Here is a 22,052-nt window from a genome sequence, read left to right as displayed (position 1 = left end):
AAAAGCATTGAATTAGCGACCGTCATCGCGACCATCATTGCGACCGTCATCGTTTATGCTATATATTATTTTTATGTATTGTTATGATCTGCTTTCTATTACTTTTATATTAATTATTATTTACTTGATCAATTATTTAATTAACGCAAATCATACATAAAAATTAAGAAAGAATCTCAGGGTGCCTTTTTATAATATAAAAAATGTCTAAATTATCTTATGTTATACTTATCTTCTCTCGTGGTTTCAGTATCTCTTAGTTGATCCTTATCGGGATAAAATAGGAAAAGGAAATAAATAGAAAAATCATAAATAAAAACATACAATTACCTTTATTATCAAAAGCAATGTTCTGTAAATTTATCAATTAAATTCTGTGGGCATAACTGTCCAAAAGAAACTTTTACCATATAAATTAATCTAATTCAAACAAATATTTATCGCTTTGTTCTTGATACCATTAATAAACCCAGCTAAACAAACAAATTTGGTATTCGCAAAATTACTTATACTTCCTATTAAATTTTTGAAATGTTGGAATCTTAAATTCATATGCTTTTACGTAAAAAAATTAACTTCTGATTATAAAAAAAATCTATCACATAGGTTATTGACTGACCTTTTTGATTCACACACAATGATGTCTCCTCTTGACCCAAACAGCTCCTCCTTGTTGATTATGTTAGGCTCCTAATCAAAGCCCTCTCCGTTCTCAGCAAACAATCCAGCAGGATACTAGCAACTATTTCTCCAAAACACAAGCCAGGCCTCTTTTTGCCAGTACTCGTTCAATAAACTCCAAAACTCTCTCCTCTCTTTCTCTCAACAATAATCTCCTGAGACCCAAGTATCTTTTTTACTTGGTGTCACAAATAATTTTAATAACGATAATTCTTGTAACTTACTCTCTTGGACTTTACAGAATCAAAGAGGTATTTCTTCTCGATTTGATTTGTCTCTCGTTCCACTTTCAGCTACTCTCACTATCAAAAACAACCACTAGTACTTGCTTCTGAACTACTCACGAAAACTTTTGACTGCTCTTCTCGAATGCCCGTAACACAATGATCTTTTCTTTTCCAAACTGTCCCAACATTAAAATAAAACTTTCCCCATTCCAAATTTCCAAGCCAATCAGAAACATTTCTCTCTCCCCATTCTTTTTTTCATTCGAAAACCCACTCATACTTTCAAAATTTTTCCTACCATCATACTAATTACTTTCGGAAAATTCTACAAATTTTTACTCGGGGTTAAACAAAAAGTTTAAAATTCCAAACTTTCTTTACCTTAATTTTCTAAGAACTAATTACCTATGGCTTCTATCTTTCCCGTAATAAACAATCGGTTTAAAATACTAATCCTAAATAACTTTCACTTCACTGTTATTTACAAAAATGTTTTTAATATTCTTCATGGAAAAATTCATTAAGGAGAAACCATTTTGCGTTGAAAGCTAACTTCTAATAAATATTTACAAATCAATATACAGGGTGTATCAAATTTATGTGCCCGCGTTATATTAAAAAAATTAAATTTTTATTCTATCTTTTATTGCCAAATTGATACACAATAGTATATATAAATTGTATAGAAGTATTTAAATTTAAAATAAATGTAAAACTTATTTTAAGATGGGGAAAAAAGATTTATTTCGCGACCGTCATCGCGACCGTCATCTCTTCGGCGAAATAAATTTTGTACGTATCTATATTATGTGTATCATCATTCTCTTTGCCTTATCCCTATGCGGGGTCGGCTTCCCTAATTGCATTTCTCCACACAATTCTATCTTGGGTCATATCAATGTTAATCCCCTTTACCAACATGTCCTGCCTTATCGTCTCCCACCAGGTCTTCTTTGGTCTTCCTCTCCTACTCCCTCCAGGAATCTGCATTTCAGCTATTCTTCGTATTGGGTGATTAACATCTCGACGTTGAACATGACCAAACCATCTTAACCTATGCTCTCTCATTTTGACATCAATTGGTGCCACACCTAGACTTCCCCTAATAAACTCATTTCTAATTTTATCCTTCTTTGTCACTCCATTCATCCATCTAAGCATTCTCATTTCCGCCACATGCATTCGTTGTTCCTCTTTCTTTTTCACTGCCCAACATTAAGTTCCGTACATCATAGCCGGTCTTATGGCTGTTTTATAGAATTTTCCCTTCAGCTTCATTGGAATTTTTCTGTCACACAACACACCACTCGCTTTTTTCCACTTCATCCATCCAGCCCTAATTCTACTGCATGCATCTCCATCTATTTCTCCATTACTCTGTAATACCGATCCTAGGTACTTAAAACTATTGCTTTTCACAATCATTTCACCATCCAAAGATACCATTTTATTTGTAGTAGCTCCATCTTTAAATGAACATTCCAAATACTCTGTTTTTGTCCTACTAAGTTTTAAACCTTTTTTCTCCAGAGCTTGTCTCCACTGTTCCAGTTTTTGTTCTAAGTCTCTTTCACTATTTTCTACTAACACGACATCATCAGCATACATTAAGCACCATGGAATGTTACCCTGTAGTTTCGCTGTTATCTGGTCCAAAACTAATGAGAATAAATACGGACTGAGCACAGAGCCTTGGTGCAATCCTACTTTCACATGAAATTTATCAGTCTCTCCCACACCTCTCCTAACACTAGTCGTTACTCCCTCATACATATCCCTCACAAGCTTTACATATTCACCAGGGACTCCTTTCTTATTGAGTGCCCACCACAGAATCTTTCGAGGAACTCTATCATATGCTTTCTCAAGATCAATGAATACCATATGAGGTTTGTTTCTTTACTCCTGTATTTTTCCATCAACTGCCTTATAATGAAAATTGCATCTGTTGTTGATCTACCCTGCATAAAGCCAAATTGATTCTCGGATATTTCGGTCTCTTCACGTATCCGTCTATCAATTACTCTTTCCCATATTTTCATGGTGTGGCTAAGCAGTTTTATAGCACTGTAGTTTGTACATTGTTGTATATCTCCCTTGTTTTTGTAAACAGGTACCAGTATACTGCTTCTCCATTCGTCTGGCATTTGTCCGACTTCCATAATTCTATTAAATAGATCTGCTAGCCACCTTGTTCCTGTCTCTCCCATTGCTCTCCATACTTTCCCAGGAATATCATCTGGTCCTACCGCTTTTCCTTTCTTTATTTTTTGAAGCGCTTGAGCCACTTCCTCGTTGGTTATTTTGGTGACCATTGCTGCTACTGTCTTCGTTGACTCTACAGGCTGTCTGTCAAATTCTTCATTTAATAAGCTGTCAAAGTACTTCCTCCATCTCTTTTTGAGATCCCTTTCGTGAACTAGTATTTTATTATTTTCATCTCGGATACATCTAATCTAATTAAAATCTTTTGCTGTCTTTGCTCTCTGTTTGGCTATTTTATATAAGTATCTTCGTTTCACCTTCCCTGGTATCAAGTTGATCGTATAGGTTTGAATACGCTTCTGCTTTGGCTTTTGCTACTGCTACTTTCGCTTCCTTTTTCGCCACCATATAGTTTTGAAGAACTGTGTCGGATCTGGTTTCTTGCCACTTTTTATATAATTTTCTCTTCTCTTTTATTTTTCCTTGTACTTCGTTTGACCACCACCAAGTCTCTTTATCCTCAAACTTTTTTCCTGACGTTTTCCCAAGTATTTCAATAGCAGTCTCTCTAATACTACTGGCCATTTTTCTCCAAATTGTATTAGGGCTTCCTTTCATGTTCCAACATATTTTTTCTACTATTCTTCTCCTGAACAGACCTTCTTTTTCATCTTTCAGCAGCCACCACTTGATTTTTTGTGGTCCTCTCGGATATTTTTGTTTAGTTTCGCCTTTTACTTCGATGTCCAGAACAAGCAGCTTATGTTGTTGGCTTACTGTCTCACTAACTATTACCTTGCAGTCCTTGCATTCACGTATGTCTTCTTTCCTTATCATGAAGTAGTCTATTTGGGATTGATGTTGTCCACTTTTGTAGGTAATAAGTTGAGTTTCTCTCTTTTTAAAGAATGTGTTAACAATCGCCATACCCAATGCTGTTGCTAATTCAAGCATGTCATCTCCAGCTTCATTTCTAGTTCCAAAGCCTAATCCTCCATGTATTGTTTCATATCCTGTCTTGATTTGGCCCACATGTGCATTGAAATCACCTCCTATTATAACTTTCTCCTCTGCTGGAATATCACTCAGTACGTCTCCTAATTGATCATAGAAAGCTCTTCTTTCATTCTCACCCAGACCTGTTTGGGGAGCATACGCGCACACAACATTCAATACCTCTTTATCAATTACAAATTTCACTGACATCATTCTATCACTCGTTCTTACAACTTCTACTACGTTATCTTTCATTTCACTATCAGCAATTATACCAACTCCATTTCTAGTGTTACTACTCCCTACATACCACAATTTGTATCCTTCAACTAGTTCTTTCGCCCTTTGTCCTTTCCACCTAGTTTCTTGAATACAAGCAATTTGAACTCTTCTTCGTTTGAGCGCATCCACTAACTCCAGACTCTTACCTGTAAGACTACCAAGATTCCACGACTCTATCCTGATTTTTCTAACCTGCAATGGTGTTCCCCCTGAGATAGTCCTCACCCGGAAATCCGAACGGAGGCTCATTTTACTTCCGGCACATTTTACCTCAGGAGATGCCATCATTTCAGTATAAGTTTTTTTATATCATTGGAGGTCTTTTCATTATTATGACCTGAAAAGATTTTGTTTGGATATTTGATGCCTGAAAGCCTTTTCTATCAGCACCATACCCTGCCCTGCACGTTTAGCCAATACACCACCAATGCAACCAAAGTGCAGTATTACCCCACACCCGCCTGCATTTTTCTGTATAGGCCAGGATCCCTACTGTAAGGACTGCCTTATAAGCCAATGTATTGTTGCCCTATATTTATTGTTGCCCTATAGTCTATATTATGTGTATGTACACATAAATTGTCTAGAAGTATTTTAATTTAAAATAAATGTAAAACCTATTTTAGGATGGGGAAAAAAGATTTATTTCGCGATCGTCATCACTTCGGCGAAATAAATTTTGTGCTTATATTTATTGAAGTGAAAACTTCTTTAGGGACGTTGTGCACTTTTTGGATGGGGAAAAATATTAAATTGGCGACCGTCATCGCGACTGTCATCGCTTCGACGAAATAAATTTTTGAAGTGAAAATATCTATAGGTACGTTGTACACTTTTTAGATGGGAAAAAAGTATTAAATTAGCGACCGTCATCGCTTCGATGAAATAAATTTTTGAAATGAAAACTTCTTGAGGGACGTTGTGCACTTTTTGGATGGGAAAAAATGATTAAATTAGCGACCGTCATCGCTTCGACGAAATAAATTTTTGAAGTGAAAACTTCTTTAGGGACGTTGTGCACTTTTTGGATGGAAAAAAGTATTAAATTAGCGACCGTCATCGCTTCGATGAAATAAATTTTTGAAATGAAAACTTCTTGAGGGACGTTGTGCACATTTGGATGGGGAAATATGATTAAATTAGCGACCGTCATCGCTTCGACGAAATAAATTTTTGAAGTGAAAACTTCTTTAGGGCCGTTGTGCACTTTTTGGATGGGAAAAAAGTATTAAATTAGCGACCGTCATCGCGACCATCATCGCTTCGAGGAAATAAATATTTGAAGTGAAAACAGGATATTTTTTACATTACAACAATGGACCCATTTAACCACTGTACAAGCATTTTGCTTCAAGTGGTATTTGTGTTTATTTATTGGGAATTTTAATTATTTTAATGTATTAACATTGTATATATCTATGTATAGTCCTGTCGCCAGGGGGGGTACAACGGCCTCGTTAATTCAGATGGACTTACTCAAGTTTTTTTTATGTATTTTGACCCGTAGAACACGAATTTTTTGGGTAACAGTTGATCCGGATGTCGATAAGATTGTTATAGACCAAGAACTTGAGGAATCAAATAACAGCGATTTTTGGCAAAACAAAACAATATTTTGTATTTTTTGGGCCATTTTAAGTAAAAAATATTTCTACAAGTTTTTTCGTAGGATGCACAGTTTTCGAGATAAACGCGGTTGAACTTTAAAAAAATCGAAAAATTGCAATTTTTGAACCCGAATAACTTTTGATTAAAAAATAAAATAGCAAGTCTGCTTACCGCATTTGAAAGTTTAAGTCAAATTATATCGGTTTTGATTATTTGCATTGGTAAAAATTTATTTTTTTATTGTTTAACAAAGCTATAAACACGTAGGGTTTCCCGTGCTTTTACATGCGTTTTAACGCATGTAACGTAGAAATAGTCTTGATTGCACTAGTACCTATTCTACCTACTCGTTCGATTTTAAATGAGAAATCATAGAAACATCACTCACGCACTAGTTGTTTGTAGCTTTGTTTAGCAATAACACAATAAATTTTTAGCAATGCAAATAATCAAAACCGACATAATTTGACTTGAACTTTCAAAGGCGCTAAGCAGAATTGCTATTTCATTTTTTAATCAAAAGTTATTCGGGTTTAAAAATTGCAGTTTTTCGATTTTTTGAAAGTTCAACCGCGTTTATCTCGAAAACTGTGCATCCTACTAAAAAACTTGTAGAAATATTTTTTGCTTAAAATGACCCAAAAAATACAAAATATTGTTTTGTTTTGCCAAAAATCGCTGTTATTTGATTCCTCAAGTTCTTGGTCTATAACAATCTTATCGACATCCGGATCAACTGTTACCCAAAAAATTCGTGTTCTACGGGTCAAAATACATAAAAAAAATTTGGGTAAGTCCATCTGAATTAACGAGGCCGTTGTACCCCCCCTGGCGACAGGACTAGTATCTTTTCTCTAAATAATCATTTATTATAATTATTATTAGGACAAACAACATAAAAGTTAATAATATTATCCTGAAATCTATCTTCTGTCGGTATTATATTCTACTCGAAACTTGTTAACTACTTTCATTATATTTTTATTGCTTCAGCTGAAAGAGTATCGTAAGGCATGAACAATAAGCTGTAAAAAACAACCACCAAGAATGATAAAAAACTACTATCAATAATAATACAGTTAAAAAATTTTTAGATTCATTCAATATATTCCTTTTTAGCATTTATTATATTATTATTTTGTATGAATATTACGAATAATACAAACTGTATACCTGAACATGAATTTGGACTTGTGGGAAATCCATAAGATTGGATATGTTGTGCTGCAATTCACCTATTTCTATTGCTGACTGAATTGCTAACAAAGTGGGACCTTTCTTTTCATCTTTATAGGATTGCAAGGTTTTTTGTAATATTTTATATACTTTAGCCATATCAGTTTCTATTTTTATTTCAAATGTTAACTCTCCTGGTGGAAGTAAGTCTGTATCAGGATTTTTTTCTAGCCTAAAATATAAAACACACAAAATGAAATTCATATTATCTGGGTCTACGTTTCTATAAAATATTTACATTTTTGTTGTAATATATTGTCATTTTACTGTTACAATTTGCTTTAGGATTTTCCTTATTATTTAATTAACCTACACATAACTACGCCACTGCCTCTGAATACATTACATAATGATTTTCATGTTTCATGTTTAATTCATGTATATGTTTCATGTATAATTCTCGAATGCCTCAAACCCAACTCCCCAAAGTATGTAATATTTTTTAGTAAACTAATATTTATTTATTCACAATCTAAAATTTGTTTGCTTGGCAAAAATAAGAAAGTATTGTATACAGTGATGAGCGCGCTAATAACCGGCAAAATAACGCAAAAGATGGAAAAGAATAATAAGGTTGTGAATTAAAAAGAGATGAAACTAGTAGAGTTGGAAATTATCGATATAAATGTATAAATTAACATTACATTACATAGTTTCCACCTTTAGACGTATCGGAGATGTATGACAGCTGTCACTGTGACAGGAGAATTTTATAAAATACTTCTGTCACAACTAGGTCTGGATCCCGCATAAAAAAAGTTGATTCCTAGCAAGCTGAAAATTTTTTAATAACTTAACGGTGTCTAGTCGGACAAACTTTAATATATGGGAACACTGGTATGGGGGAAGTTTTAATGGTAGAACAGGTTAAAAATCTGGAACGTCAGACTACGAAAACGTCAGATGTATTTTGTCGGACAGAACTTCCAATTGATTTGTTGCCCTTTCACTAAACTCTCATGCAAAAATCAGACTGGTGTTTATCACCAACTGGGCATTTTAATGAGTGGAACACGAAGAACATGTCAAATAACAGGAATCATGTTGGTTAGTAATAGCAGTCTGATTTTTGCATGAGTTTAATGAAAGGGTAACAAATTAATTGAAAGTTCTGTCGGACAAAATACATCTGACGTTTTCGTAGTCGGACGTTCCAAATTTTTAACCTGTTCCACAATTAAAACTTCCCCTGTTCCAGTGTTCCAATATATCAAAGTTTGTCCGACTAGACACCCTTAAGCTATTAACAAATTTTCAGCTTGCCATTAATCAACTTTTTTTTTGGTACGCGGGATCCAGACCTAAACGTCTAAAGGTGTAATGTAATGTCAATTTATACGTTTATATCGATAATTTCCACCTCTACAGTTTCATCTCTTTTTATTTCCAAATGTAATATGTTTTCCATCTTTTGCGTTATTTTGCCGGTTATTAGCATGCTCATCACTGTATAGTTCACGATTCAGGAATTCAACTCTACAAAAATCAATTTTCAATGCAAACGAACACAAATATTGGTTTTATTCATTATACCGTTGGAAATAAATAACAATAAATAATTATTATAAAACAAATTCGTTATTTGACATTATCTACTGTTAGAGATTCTAATAAAGTAATTTTCGAGAATTTTAAAAATTATAATTTCAAAACAATATAATAAAGGGACATTAAAACCCACGGCTGGGACTTATGCACACAGATAATTTATTTAACCTTTATAAACTTATTGGTCTTCTTGAAATTGATTTTATGAGTTACTCTTAGATCAAATTAAAGACGTGCTTATCAAATCGTCTTTAGCGTCATTCAAAAATGATGACGCGAGTGGTAATAACCTTGCGGTATACCGTAATAAACATATCTATACACTTATTTTAACTTTCTTAGTAGACTAAGTACAGATCCCGAATTATCTATTATTTGACTGGTTCTTAGGGTGATTTCAAGAACAGATCCCGAATTTTAAATTATTGACTGAGTTTTATGGTGGTTTCATCCCTATACGGGGGTGATTTGTTCAATTCTGTCAAAACATATAGTGCCCCACATGATTTTATAATAATAGTCTCCCGTTTTATCTCCCGTCTCTTCATGCGGCACATGAATTTATACTAAAACTAGATATAGTTCCGAATTTTCTATTCATGACTGGCTTCGGGGTGATTTCAACTCTACCGGGGTTGATTTGTTCAGCTATTCGTAAAAATATACCGTGACACATTTTTCTTCGGATTCGGGGTAGTTTCAACCGTATCGGTGTTGATTAAATATAATTCAAATTAAATAAGATTAAGTAAAATTAAATCAAATTCAGTAAACTTAAATAAAATTATATAAAACAAAATAAAAATATATAAAATTAAACAAAATTACCTAAAAATAAATAAAATTAAAATTAAATCAAATTAATTAAATTAAATAAAATTAGATAAAATGAAATATGATATAAAATAAAATAAAATTAAATAAAACTGAATAAAATTAAATAAAATTAATAAAATAAAATAAATCCTAGTCCTATCGAATCGAATCAAAACGAATTGAATCGAATCTATCAGAAGTATTCACTTCTGTAGACACTCTGCAAGTACCACGCTCTTTTTTAGCCTTTTTTATTAGCGAAATGGGGTAATATTTGTATACTAATTCGCTTAGTTAAATTGAATGCAATTACAGTTTTATAAGGAATTTATTGTTAGAATATAGTTGAAATAAGTCGAATGTATACCAGTAAATGCAGACTAAGAATTTATAAGACGATAATCAGGATTAAGAATAATTAGCTTGTAACTATTGGTACTGAATAAAAAAAAACGAAACGTTGATCCGTTTGAAATGGGATTGTTTGCTTTGGGAGAAATGGTTTTATAGAATAGCAGATTACAGTAAAACCGATTTATCTACAACCGCGAGGAGAAGACACGACAGACGTTCGTTTGTGAGGTGCAAGTGACCTTGAGGGTTTCAGTTAATTCTGATATACTGTACATTGAAAAATGCAATTTTCATTACACCAGTAACTGTGCCTTAATTCCATATTAACGTAATACTTAAATTAGGTAACCTAAGTGGCTACCTACCCTTAGTAATATAGCACCACCCAACCTACGCCGCGAACATGCATTGGTTAAAGAATATAACAAAATAATGGACAGTCGCCAGCTTCTAGTCCACAACGACATCCCCGATATTCTTGGAAACCGTCTCCGATCCAGGTTACCCCCTCTACAATCTGCTCAAGCGCTGCAGCAATCCAACTTTGACTTAAATACCCGATGGAGAGAAGATTGGGAAAGTAGGACAGATCCGCATTACCATAGTCTACCGGACATTATAGGGAAACCTGGCGAATTTGAACGTCCCCGTAAGATTTGGGCAGCCCTTAATCGAATTCGAACAAACTGTGGAAGATGCGCCGACTCCCTCCACAGATGGGGTAAACTCCCCTCGCCTTCTTGTGACTGCGGCGCTGCAAGACAGACGATCAGTCACATTGTTCAGGACTGCCCACGCAGAGCATACACAGGCGACCCTATAGACTTTGTAATGGCAATCGAAGGGTCAATCGAATATATAAAAAAATTGGACATCTGTTTGTGATGCATTGTATAATGCATAAATCTAAATATATTCTGTGATATACTTAACCCATACGCTAAATAAAATAACTTAAATTAAACATGCAACAAGAAAGCAATTTCAGAACCTTGTCAAAGTTTTATGGTTCAGAAAATAAATTAAAATAGATGGGGAAGGAGACTTTGGGCTTGGACTGTATTGTTTATTCATTAAATGTCTACTTACTTGACTAGTCTTTCCGCTTGATATAAATTAGACATATTCGGCAATAAATTTGTCTTTACGGTATCGACAACAATAATTAGAGCCTTTTTAATAGGTGTTAAAAATAATGCGAACATATGTTGATATTTTGAAGCATGTTTGTGGTGGTAAAAATAAACATGTCTCAGTGAACCATGCTCTAAATAAGTTCGTGAGATATTAACTTTTTCTAACTGTTCCAGATTAAAGGTATCCATGCTAGACCCCCGAGATGTAACCTACGAATAAATAAACTTTAGATTATAAATAGCATGCTTGTATCAACATCATATCAATCTCGCAAGTTCTTCAACCATGAGGTTTTTCTTCCTCCTGGACTGCGTTTGCCTGTTATTTTTTCTTGCATAATATTTTGCAGCAACCTATATTTCGTCGGTCTAAATCGCAAACTGTCTAAGTCCATTTTTTGCGAAAATTGTTTTTTGGTTTCATCTAGTAGTAGACGGTAAAAGCTACCGCCTGACAATTCCCACAAGCGCAATTATTATTTTATTTCGCGGCAATTTCGCTAAACGAAAGTTATTTTACTCATAGGACATAGGCAAACTCCACACTTTTTTGTCTCTCCTGTAAAATTTTCAATTTGTGACTTAGGCAATTTGCGATTTAGACCGACGATTTGGGCCCTCTCATTACATGTATTGTGGAGTTTCGAATCTTCTCCACCCAGGAAACTTTTAAAATTCTTCTATAGTACCACATTTCGAAAGCCTCAAGGCGATTTAGGTCGATTTTATTCACAGTCCAGGACTCGACACCATAAAGTAAGACCGAAAACACGTAGCAGCGAAGTAGGCGGATCCTCAATGCCAATTTTTGGTCTCTGTTACATAACACTTTGTACAGCCTTCTAAAAGCTGCTCTGGCCTGCTCTATCCTAGATCTAATTTCGCCGTGAGTTTCTGCGTTACAATTTAATTGCTGTAAACGATTTTATCAACTTGCTCAAGTTTGGTATTATTTACATATATATACGCTTTTATATACTGTTGTTTACAAATTACGAGTATTTTGGTTTTCCGTATGTTCAGATCCAGACCTGCCTCCCTACAACTCTCAACGACACTATCAAGTAGTGTTTGCAGATCTTCTTGAGTAGAAGCTAGGAGTACTGTATCGTCCGCATATCGCAAATTATTGATGACTTCACCGTTCAACCCTTATTCCTTCTTCTTTTTCAGAAAACGCATTTCTGAAAATTCTTTCGGAGTAAACGTTGAAAAGAAGGGGTGACAAGAGGCATCCCTGCCGTACTCCTCTTTTAATATTAAGAGCCTGTGATTCCACACCATCTACTAAAACTGATTCCAATACAAATTTGCAGTTATGCGAACGTCTCTGCCATCCAAGCCAATGTCTTTTAGAGCTTCGATCAATATAGAGTGCTTAACAAGATCAAATGCCTTATGCAAGTCAATAAAACAACAGTATATGTCTACAGATATATCTCGACATCTTTGAGCAAGTACGTTCATCCCAAACAATGCCTCTCTCGTTCCAAACCCGTTACTGAAACTAAACTGTGTGTCACTTAGGTATTCCTCGCATTTATTGTAGACACGACCATGTATTACCTTCAGAAAAATTTTCAATAAATGGTTCAACAAACTAATGGTTCGATAATCAGCACAGGTTTTTGCTGTTGTCTTCTTAGGTAGAGCTATAAAGTGAATTGGACCAACCATTAGGTTGGTACCGTTGGTATAAATGGCATTGAAAAACGAAGTTATAGCCTCTAAAACATTGCTATCATTTCGCACACCTAGTTCAATAGTGCCACAAGTGCAAAACACAATATTCTCGAGAAATGAGCAAAACGTTCTGTAGTAAATGCGTTATGCCCTGTAAATAATTTATTTTGAGAGTGACTGGCTTCAAAATTACAATTTAGGTAGTAAATTATACACTTATTGGCTGGATCTTATTACAATTTATTAAAAATAAAACGTTATTATTGTTTTGATAGTTATTGCGATATTGCATTGTGAAGAAAGTCATTTATAAAACAATACTTAGGAGATACGGCGGCAATATAATGAAAAGATCAATTGATTTTTGCAGTTGTGGCCGTATTGAATTATACCGGTTGTATTGTGGCAGTGTATATTATCGCCACATCTCTCTTGATTTTTGCAGTTGTGGCCGTATTGATCGTATTTAATTACATCGGTTGTATTGTGGCAGTGTATATTATCGCCACATCTCCCAGTTATGGCCGTATTGCATTTTCAAAACCTCCAAAAACCCTACAGTGAAATACCGAAGTAACTTACTTTATACTTATCCAAAGCAATATTTTAATTCAGGCTGTATTGCATTAGATGGGCCATTATATAGGCAATATTTTACAGCCTTAACCCAAAATTCGAATTTTTTGCAGTTGTGGCACAATTGAACTAGATGTGCGATTTATAAGCTTGTATATTTCAGTTGGAATTTCATCAGGACCTGTCGCTCTGTTTTATGTATGGAAACCCTCAATTATCTCGGAAACGGCTTGTACGATTTTTATAAGTTTTGGTGTTTAAAGGTTTTGTGACGCGGCCGATATTGTGGTTGTATTTACATTGTTGTCAGATCTTCCACTTTTCTGGAAATCTAACGAACTTTCTTATTTCAAATAGAACACCCTGTATATTTTTTTCATTTTGAGTCCTTAAGAAATACTGATTTTTTTTCATGAGTTTTGTAGGAGAGACGAAAAACCTTTTTTAGGGTCACCTCGTGTTTTCATATGTAAGTTTTGACTTGTTTTTTAGTAAATAGATAGTTGAATTTACTACAAAACAAGTCAAAAAATATCATGAAAACAGGAGGTGACCTTAAAAAAGTTTTTAGTCTTTCTTAGAAAAGTCATGAAAAAGCAGGAGGTATTGTCACCGACGATATGTAATGTTCCCTATACCTAAATGTCATAACCTAAGTTCAAATAATACATTGAGATAGCTATGACTGTTATTACAATAGCAACTTTGACATTTCAATGCAAATACAAATTCGATTAGTATTGTTGGTGTTTATTTAAAATCACAATGAATCTTATTTCTGAAAAAGAACGAATTGAGATTTTAATGATATTAGGATATGGTGATATGCGTAGAAGTCTACAAGAAACGTGTAGAGCAAAACCAATTTGTCTGCAACCGTGAAAAGAGATGACATACGTTCTTATGCTTAAAGGATGTTTTTATGGAGGGTTCTTATGGACGATGCTTATGCGGTACAAGTGACCTTAAGGGTTTTTGTTAACTCTGTTTTCCTGTTATATCTTTAATAATTTATATGCTAACCGAAATCCCATAACAAAATCTACTGTCAGTAAATTATTAAAAAAGTTTAACGAAACTGGTTCTCTAAAAAATTTATCAAATCAGGACGCAGAAAAACTGGTTCAGCTGAAAACAAATCTTTAGAATGTTTGTATCCTGTTAGAAGACGATCCACACTTAAGTACTAGACAAATAGCCAGGGAACTTGATTCCGCAATCAGTACCTAATGAAAATTTTGCGTGAAAATAAATTCCATCCATACACAATGAAATTAGTTCAAGAGTTGTCAGATGATGATCTCGATAGACGTGAATCGGCATAATTGTAGATACTGGTCACGTAACAATCCTCGTCGGATGCGTGAATGTCACAAACAGTATCCAGAAAAGCTTAATGTATGGGCTGGAATAATAGACGACAAAATAATTGGTTCCTTTTTCATTGAGGGAAATTTAAATGGTCCGGCGTATTTAGATTTATTGAAAAATAGTAATAGCTTTGTTCGTGAAGAGTATATGACTGGTTTCTGACTGATTTCTAACTTATTCGCATGCGCAGTTCCGTTTTCAAGCGTTTCAAACCAGTTATGGACTGCCTCCATGAACAAAGCTATTATACCTGAGTTGGCTCGGTTATTTCCAAATCCAAGTAAGTATTTTCAATTACATTTTAATACAGAAATTTCATTATTCGAAACTAACTTTCCGACAATAACAATATCCCAAACGACAATATTTGTCTGCAATAAGATGGTGCTCCATCTCACTATGCGTGTGTGGTGAGGCAATACCTAAATAATGTGTTTCCCAGAAGATGGATTATAAGGTGTGGTTTTATCTAATGGGCCCTGCGATCACCCGACACGAATCCTTTAGACTTTAGACTATTTCCTACGGGGGCACTTGAAAAACATCGTTCATAAAACAAAACCTGCCAATATTCAGGAACCCAAAGATAGGATTACCACAGAGATAAAAAGAATTGAGCAGTCAGGGATCAGGGATGTAAAATGTATTGCAAAGCTTTAAAAATCGCATGGCTTGTTGTATTGAAGTAAACGAACGACATTTTGAGAATCTGCTATAATCGCTTTTACTGGTTTTCTAAAATTCCTAATTTTCAACTACTCAAATATTGACATACATCTACCATGAAAGTGTTTTCAGCTGCTGTAGGTTTTCTGTGCTATGATTTGGATAAACCTTGTGCTGCACCAATTTCGTTAAACTTTTGAATCTATTGACAGTAGACATTGTTATGATATTATGAGGATATAAATTATTAAAGATTAAAATTAACGAGTTTATTCATCTAAATGTAATATTTTAACTTCAGCGCAGATAATGTAAATGTAGTAATAACTCCGAAATTATGGCATTTAGATATAGGGAACATTATATGAAAAATAATCAGTATTTCTAAAGGACTTCAAAACACAAAAAATATACAGGGTGTTCAATTGGAATTAAGAAAGTTCATTACATTTACAGAAAAACGGGAGATCTGACAACAATGCAAATACAACTACAATATCGGCCGCATCACAAAATCCTTAAACGCCAAAATTTGTAAAAATCGTAGAAGCCGTTTCCGAGATAATTGAGGGTTTCCATACATAAAACTCACTCTGTATTAGTACATTTAGGTTATTATCATAATAATATGTATTATATGAGAACAGTTTTACAGTGATATTTATATTTTTCTATATTTGCAAGTAAGTATACTCTATACGATGTCAATTGGACCAAGTATAAAAACACAATTTGACACCAAGTGTCGGCTTCTTCTGTAAAACATAGGCGGCACAATAGAAATTAAATAATAAACTATTACTTTTCAATTAAGGTCTAATATTTGTTAAACAGTAATAATTATATAAAATGAAAATAATATGTAAATAATTAATATCTAATATTGTTAATTATTCATTTATTTATGAAATATTATTTCTTTATGAAATTGACACAAAATATGATAAAAGTACATAAACACTATAGCCCAGTTGGGACTGCATTTTACCCTACATTAGGAGCTGCCCCAAATTTTGTTTTTCTTATCTTTAGGAGGGGTCATAGTAGTGTAAATTTAAAATCTCTACTGAATTCTGCCGTTGCCTTAGTCGCCATCTTGATTTTAAACGAGAACCGTTGTTGCTTAATATCTCCTCCATTTTCAGCTTTTCGACAAAAACATCATTCACATCCATAATGTGACCACTGGTCTAATAACTGTTTTGTAGATTTTAAGCTTAGACTCACGATTCAGTAACTTACTTTTCATTCAAATCTTTGTATGCATAAAAGCACTTATTACCGCTAAGAATCCGTGCTTGTATTTCTTGACTGATGTTGTCATTTATTATTGAGCCTAGGTAGGGAAAAGTGGAGGCATATTCGTAGGTATGGTTGTCTACCTTCAGATTCTCATATTGATTCGATTTGATGCACTAATATTGTTAATTATGCACATTTCTTTATGAAATTGACACAAAATATGATAAAAGTACATAAACACTATAGCCCAGTTGGGATTGCATTTGACCTTACATTAGGAGCTGACCCAAATTTTGTTTTTCTTATCTTTAGGAGGGGTCATAGTAGTGTAAATTTAAAATCTCTACTGAATTCTGCCGTTGCGTTAGTCGCCATCTTGATTTTAAACGAGAACCGTTGTTGCTTAATATCTCCTCCATTGTCAGCTTTTCGACAAAAACATCATTCACATCCATAATGTGACCACTGGTCTAATTACTGTTTTGTAGATTTTAAGCTTAGACTCACGATTCAGTAACTTACTTTTCATTCAAGTCTTTGTATGCATAAAAGCATTACTGCTAAGAATCCGTGCTTGTATTTCTTGACTGATGTTGTTATTTATTATTGAGCCTAGGTAGGGAAAAGTGGAGGCATATTCATAGGTATGGTTGTCTACCTTCAGATTCTCATATTGATTCGATTTGATGCACTCCATATATTTTGTTTTGCTTTCATTTATAATATATGTAGACCAAACGTAGCAGCTTCCTGTTTCAGCTCTATAACTTTTTCGCTTAATACCCTTTTGCTGCGGCTTACATCATTAATTATGGCAATATCATCCGCATATGCGCAAATTTGCATAGATCTTGTTCTAATACATCCGTTTATATCCAATTTTCTAACAACAGCTTCTAAAGTTAGATTAAAAAGTGTTGTTAATAAGGTATCACCTTGTCTAACCCCATTTTCTATATCAAATGCCTCTGTCATATATCTCCATCCATTTTCACCATAGCTTTGGAACCCTCCAAAGTCATCCGTATAAGTTTAACTAACTTATTGGGTTTCCCTAACATAGATAGTTGCTTTAACATCTTTTGTCGATCTACTCCATCAAATGCCTGTTTGGAATCGATATACAAGTTTTAAATTATTGGTATATTATATTCAACACATTTTTTTATATTATATTACATTATATTAGATCAAACTACTAAAATTTGTTCAGCGCATACTAACTGAAGATTACCATTAGAGTCAAAAAAATTTTATTGGTCACCGTGATGCCATGTCGTGTCTATTATAACAAAATTGCATTAATTACGATATCGAATAAGCAGACTGCGCAATTTCGCATCATCAAATCTGGCATAATATATGGGACATCCTGGATAAACGTATATTATAGTTATTAAAATTTAAAATTGATGATTAAAAGTACATAATACAGTGCATAATACAGATGACATTTAATGTGCTTATTAATTTGAGGACTAAAAAAATCACACCACAATTTTAATATAGAAATAAAATAATAAATTGTAAGTCTATGACGACGACACTGTTTATATTTTGATTATATTGCTTGCCGCCTTTGAAACATGAGAAGGCATTTTGGCAAGATAAGGCAAGATAACGATATGATTTGAGCGTAAGCTCTTCCGAAAAATTTGGCCAATTACACGTCAGTATTGCCCAATAAGATACGTTAAAAAGTAATAAGCCACACCCGCATCCATGTGGACTAATACAAGGAGTGATCAATTAATAAAATTTTACAAATGTTTATAGGGTTTATCTTTATTTCTGTGCTCTCCTAGAATTACTGACCGGACCCAAAAAATGCGTCTGGTTCAATTGACATCGTATAGACAGTACTTTGGTGTACTACATTGCCTATGTGAGTAGTTTCTCTATCTATTTGTATCGTTTCTTTAGGGTTGAAATAAATAATAATACAATCAGAACTTACCTTACAGACACAACCAATCTCAACTAAAGCTCTAAATATTGAAGTCACCTGCGTTTCATAAACTCCTTCAACGTTGGGGTCTGCCTGATCCATTATTAGTTTCCTAAAAAATTATAATGGAATTGGTTTTAAAGCAACCAGAACCACATATTAAACATTTATAGAATTGCACTTTGGGTAAAAATTATTATAATATTTTGGTATTATAATAAAAACAACAAGAATCCATCGAGGATTATTGGAACCAAATCAAAACTATTATAACGATGAGATTTTGAGCCCAGTGGATGAAAGACGCAAATCTAAAAAACAGAATTTCGAAATATATAAAATATTTAATAAGGCGATAAGGACTAAAATAGGAGCTAGAAAAGAATGAAAACAAATGTTTGGAAATTGAAGAGTTACAGGAAAAACATAATGCATTTAGTATGTATAAAAAAATAAAAGAAATAATGGGTCAATACAAATAACAGCGTGCAAAACACGAATTATTTTTATAATTCTGCTGAAATAGACATTTTGGTTTCATTTGGATTCAGAGCTAATCATATAGCCCCTCTGATGTGGTCTGAAGCTGTCTTTCATTTTCTCATATTGTGAGTACACGGAACAAACTTTCGTTGGAATTTTTTCCTAGACGAATGTGACTGCATATTGTAGTCCCTTTCGTCTCCTTTATTCGTCGTCTGCTTGTCTTACAAATTGTAAAATGCAGATATTAAGGATGTACCCAGAAATTGGTTCCACGTTGGTTTCACAAACAACATCGTTGATAGAGACGGCAAACTGTTTATCACTGATTTTGATAAAATGGACAGGTGAAAATAGTGTATTGACGAACCATTTAATGATGAAAGGTCCGATCTAGAAATTAAAGAAGTAGTGACAGGACTTGACGTAACAATGGACGTAATAGAACGAGCAATAAGATTAACAACTACAAGAAAAGCGACTGGATCAAATATCGAGATAAAATACCGAGTGAAATAATGAAATAAAAGATCTCTCCTTTATATTTTTAATAAAATCTATCAGACTCGTTATACAGGGTGTTTCATTAATAATGGTCCATATAGTAACTAGAGAAACCTTTGCACAAAATACGAAGATTTATCCTAAAACACTTAAATAAAATGTGGTTCCTTACTGAATTACAGGGTGTTTTATCTAAAAATTTAACAACTATTTTTGCTCAGCATTTTAAAACTATTTGACGTATCCTTTCCATCCTTGGCAGAAAGTGCGACTACTAGACACCCTACTAAATTATTATAAACAAACGTTTCTAGCTACTACCAGAGGCGTACGACAGAGGATGGTGAATGGTTGACCCTTCTCAAATTCTACGCCACTGGAGGAATTACTATTTTAGTGCCATTTTTAGATTATCCAATACTTTCTACGTAAATAATATACTCTTCATTGGTAACGATAAAATCATGAGTTTTCGTGATATTTGAAGTTAAATATGAAACGGCACAGTTATTTTGATTAATTTATGATATGATTCATATGATTAAAATTTAAAAATTCTTTGTACCCAGTACTTTAAAACTATTTGGCGTATCCTTATCATACTTGGCAGAAAGTTTAGGTATTGTACACCCTACTTTAAGATAAATAAACGTTTCTAGCTACTACCAGAGGCGCACGACAGGGGATAGTGGCTGGTTGACCCTTCCCAAATTCTACGCCACTGACGAAATTGATATTTTCGTGTAATTTTTTGATTTTGTCATACTTTTTATGTAAATAATATACTCTTCATTCGTAACGATAAAATGATTAGTTTTCGAGATATTTGAAATTAAAAATGAAGCGACACAATACACTTATCAAAATAACCGTGTCGTTTAATTTTTAAATTCAAATGATTAACTATTTAGATGGGAAATAAGCCACAATTAAATTGAAAAAATAATTTTATTAACGTTTCGAAGCCCAAATCGGGTTTCGTTGTCCAAATACAAAATACTACTAAAATAAACAAAAATGTTGTTGCTTAGTAAAAAAATTCTTCTAATAATTTATTTATTCTAACTCATTTATATTGGCAATTCAGACGTATATTATACATTTTAAAGTAGAAGACTTTAAAATGATATCGCCAATATTTATGAGTTGCGTTCCTGGGACGACTTTACTAAAAGATACTTCATTCGATTACATGAAATCAATCCCAACTCAAGAATATCCGTCACAAGAAAAAATTATAGCATGTGATCTTTCTTTAAAAAGATAACCAAATGCAACGATGACAGTAAAATTCTTGCGTTAGAGATTCCATAGTAAATCACGAGGGGAAAACCAGGAAAAAACCTCGTGATACTATCCCGACATCGTAAGTATTTGGTCTTACATTTAATTTACTTTCAAAAAGTAAACAGTAGGTGGAACATCAAGACCATTAAACGTTAGAATAAGTGAACATCAGTCTTATATTAAAAATAGAGAATTTGATAGATCTCAAATATGTCAACACGCATGGGATAATGAACATAGAGTTCAGTGGAGAGATTCAAGTATAGTCCTGAAAGAATTAGATAGTAAAAAGAGAAAAATCAAAGAATCGGCTCTAATTATGCTAAATGAAACCAATTGTGTCGCAAATTCCTCGGTAGAATGCAGTAGGATGTGGTTACCAATACTGAAAGAGGAAGTCAATAGAAAGAAAATACCATGATTAGTAAGTCGATAACATATTGAGTTAGTACACATTTTATATTTTAGTATTACTTATTGTATATCTATCTATTGATATGTTTCGTAGCGAACACAATAGATGATATGAAGAACATGTTAAGGAAGCCAGAGGTGAAATCGGCAGAAGTGGGTCTTAAAATCAACACGAACAAGACAGTAGAGATGAGAATAGGAGTAACTAACTGTGACAAACTATACATCAACCAACAAGAAATAAAACAGGTTCAAGAATTTTGCTACCTAGGCAGTATAATCAGTGCAAAAGGTGGAGCTCAAGCAGATATTAAACAGAGAATACGAAAAGCACAACAAGCCTTTGGAACCCTCGCAAATATATGGAGATCAACACAGATCAGCCAAAATACTAAAATAAGGCTATTTAATAGTAACGTGAAAACTGTGCTACTTTATGGGAGTGAAACATGGGCAATAACTGACGGAAATGTAAATAAAATACAAGTTTTTGTAAATAGATGTCTACGTAAAATTCTAAAGGTATACTGGCCCAATATCATAACAAATGTAGCACTATGGAAAAAAACCAAACAAGAACCCATCAGAACAACAATAAAGAGGAAAAGATGGAACTGGCTGGGACACACACTGAGGAAAGAAAATGCAGACATAACAAAACAGGCACTCAAATGGAATGCAGTAGGCAGAGATGGGCATCGACACGTCGACTTTAATTGTCGACACAGACGTGTCGACAATGTCGAGAACGTGTCAACAATGTCGACAATGTCAGCAACGTGTCCATAA

The 22,052-nt window shown here is 33.7% G+C and overlaps 1 protein-coding gene across 1 annotated transcript in view; it reads right to left on the bottom strand.

Annotated features, from left to right (window-relative positions):
* The window catches only part of LOC126884313 (DNA polymerase epsilon catalytic subunit 1), a 263,412-nt gene that overhangs the window by 62,928 nt on the left and 178,432 nt on the right, over positions 1 to 22,052 (bottom strand). The window contains exons 18-20 of the mRNA XM_050650251.1: positions 18,585 to 18,687; positions 11,043 to 11,299; positions 7,173 to 7,407 (exon numbers count right to left, since the gene is read on the bottom strand). Of these exons, the coding sequence (XP_050506208.1) occupies positions 7,173 to 7,407; positions 11,043 to 11,299; positions 18,585 to 18,687 (595 nt within the window). The remainder of the gene's footprint in view (positions 1 to 7,172; positions 7,408 to 11,042; positions 11,300 to 18,584; positions 18,688 to 22,052) is intronic.

This window comes from Diabrotica virgifera, chromosome 5, assembly GCF_917563875.1.
Source record: "Diabrotica virgifera virgifera chromosome 5, PGI_DIABVI_V3a".
NCBI lineage: Eukaryota > Metazoa > Arthropoda > Insecta > Coleoptera > Chrysomelidae > Diabrotica > Diabrotica virgifera.
This window is presented reverse-complemented; position numbering and strand designations above follow the sequence as displayed.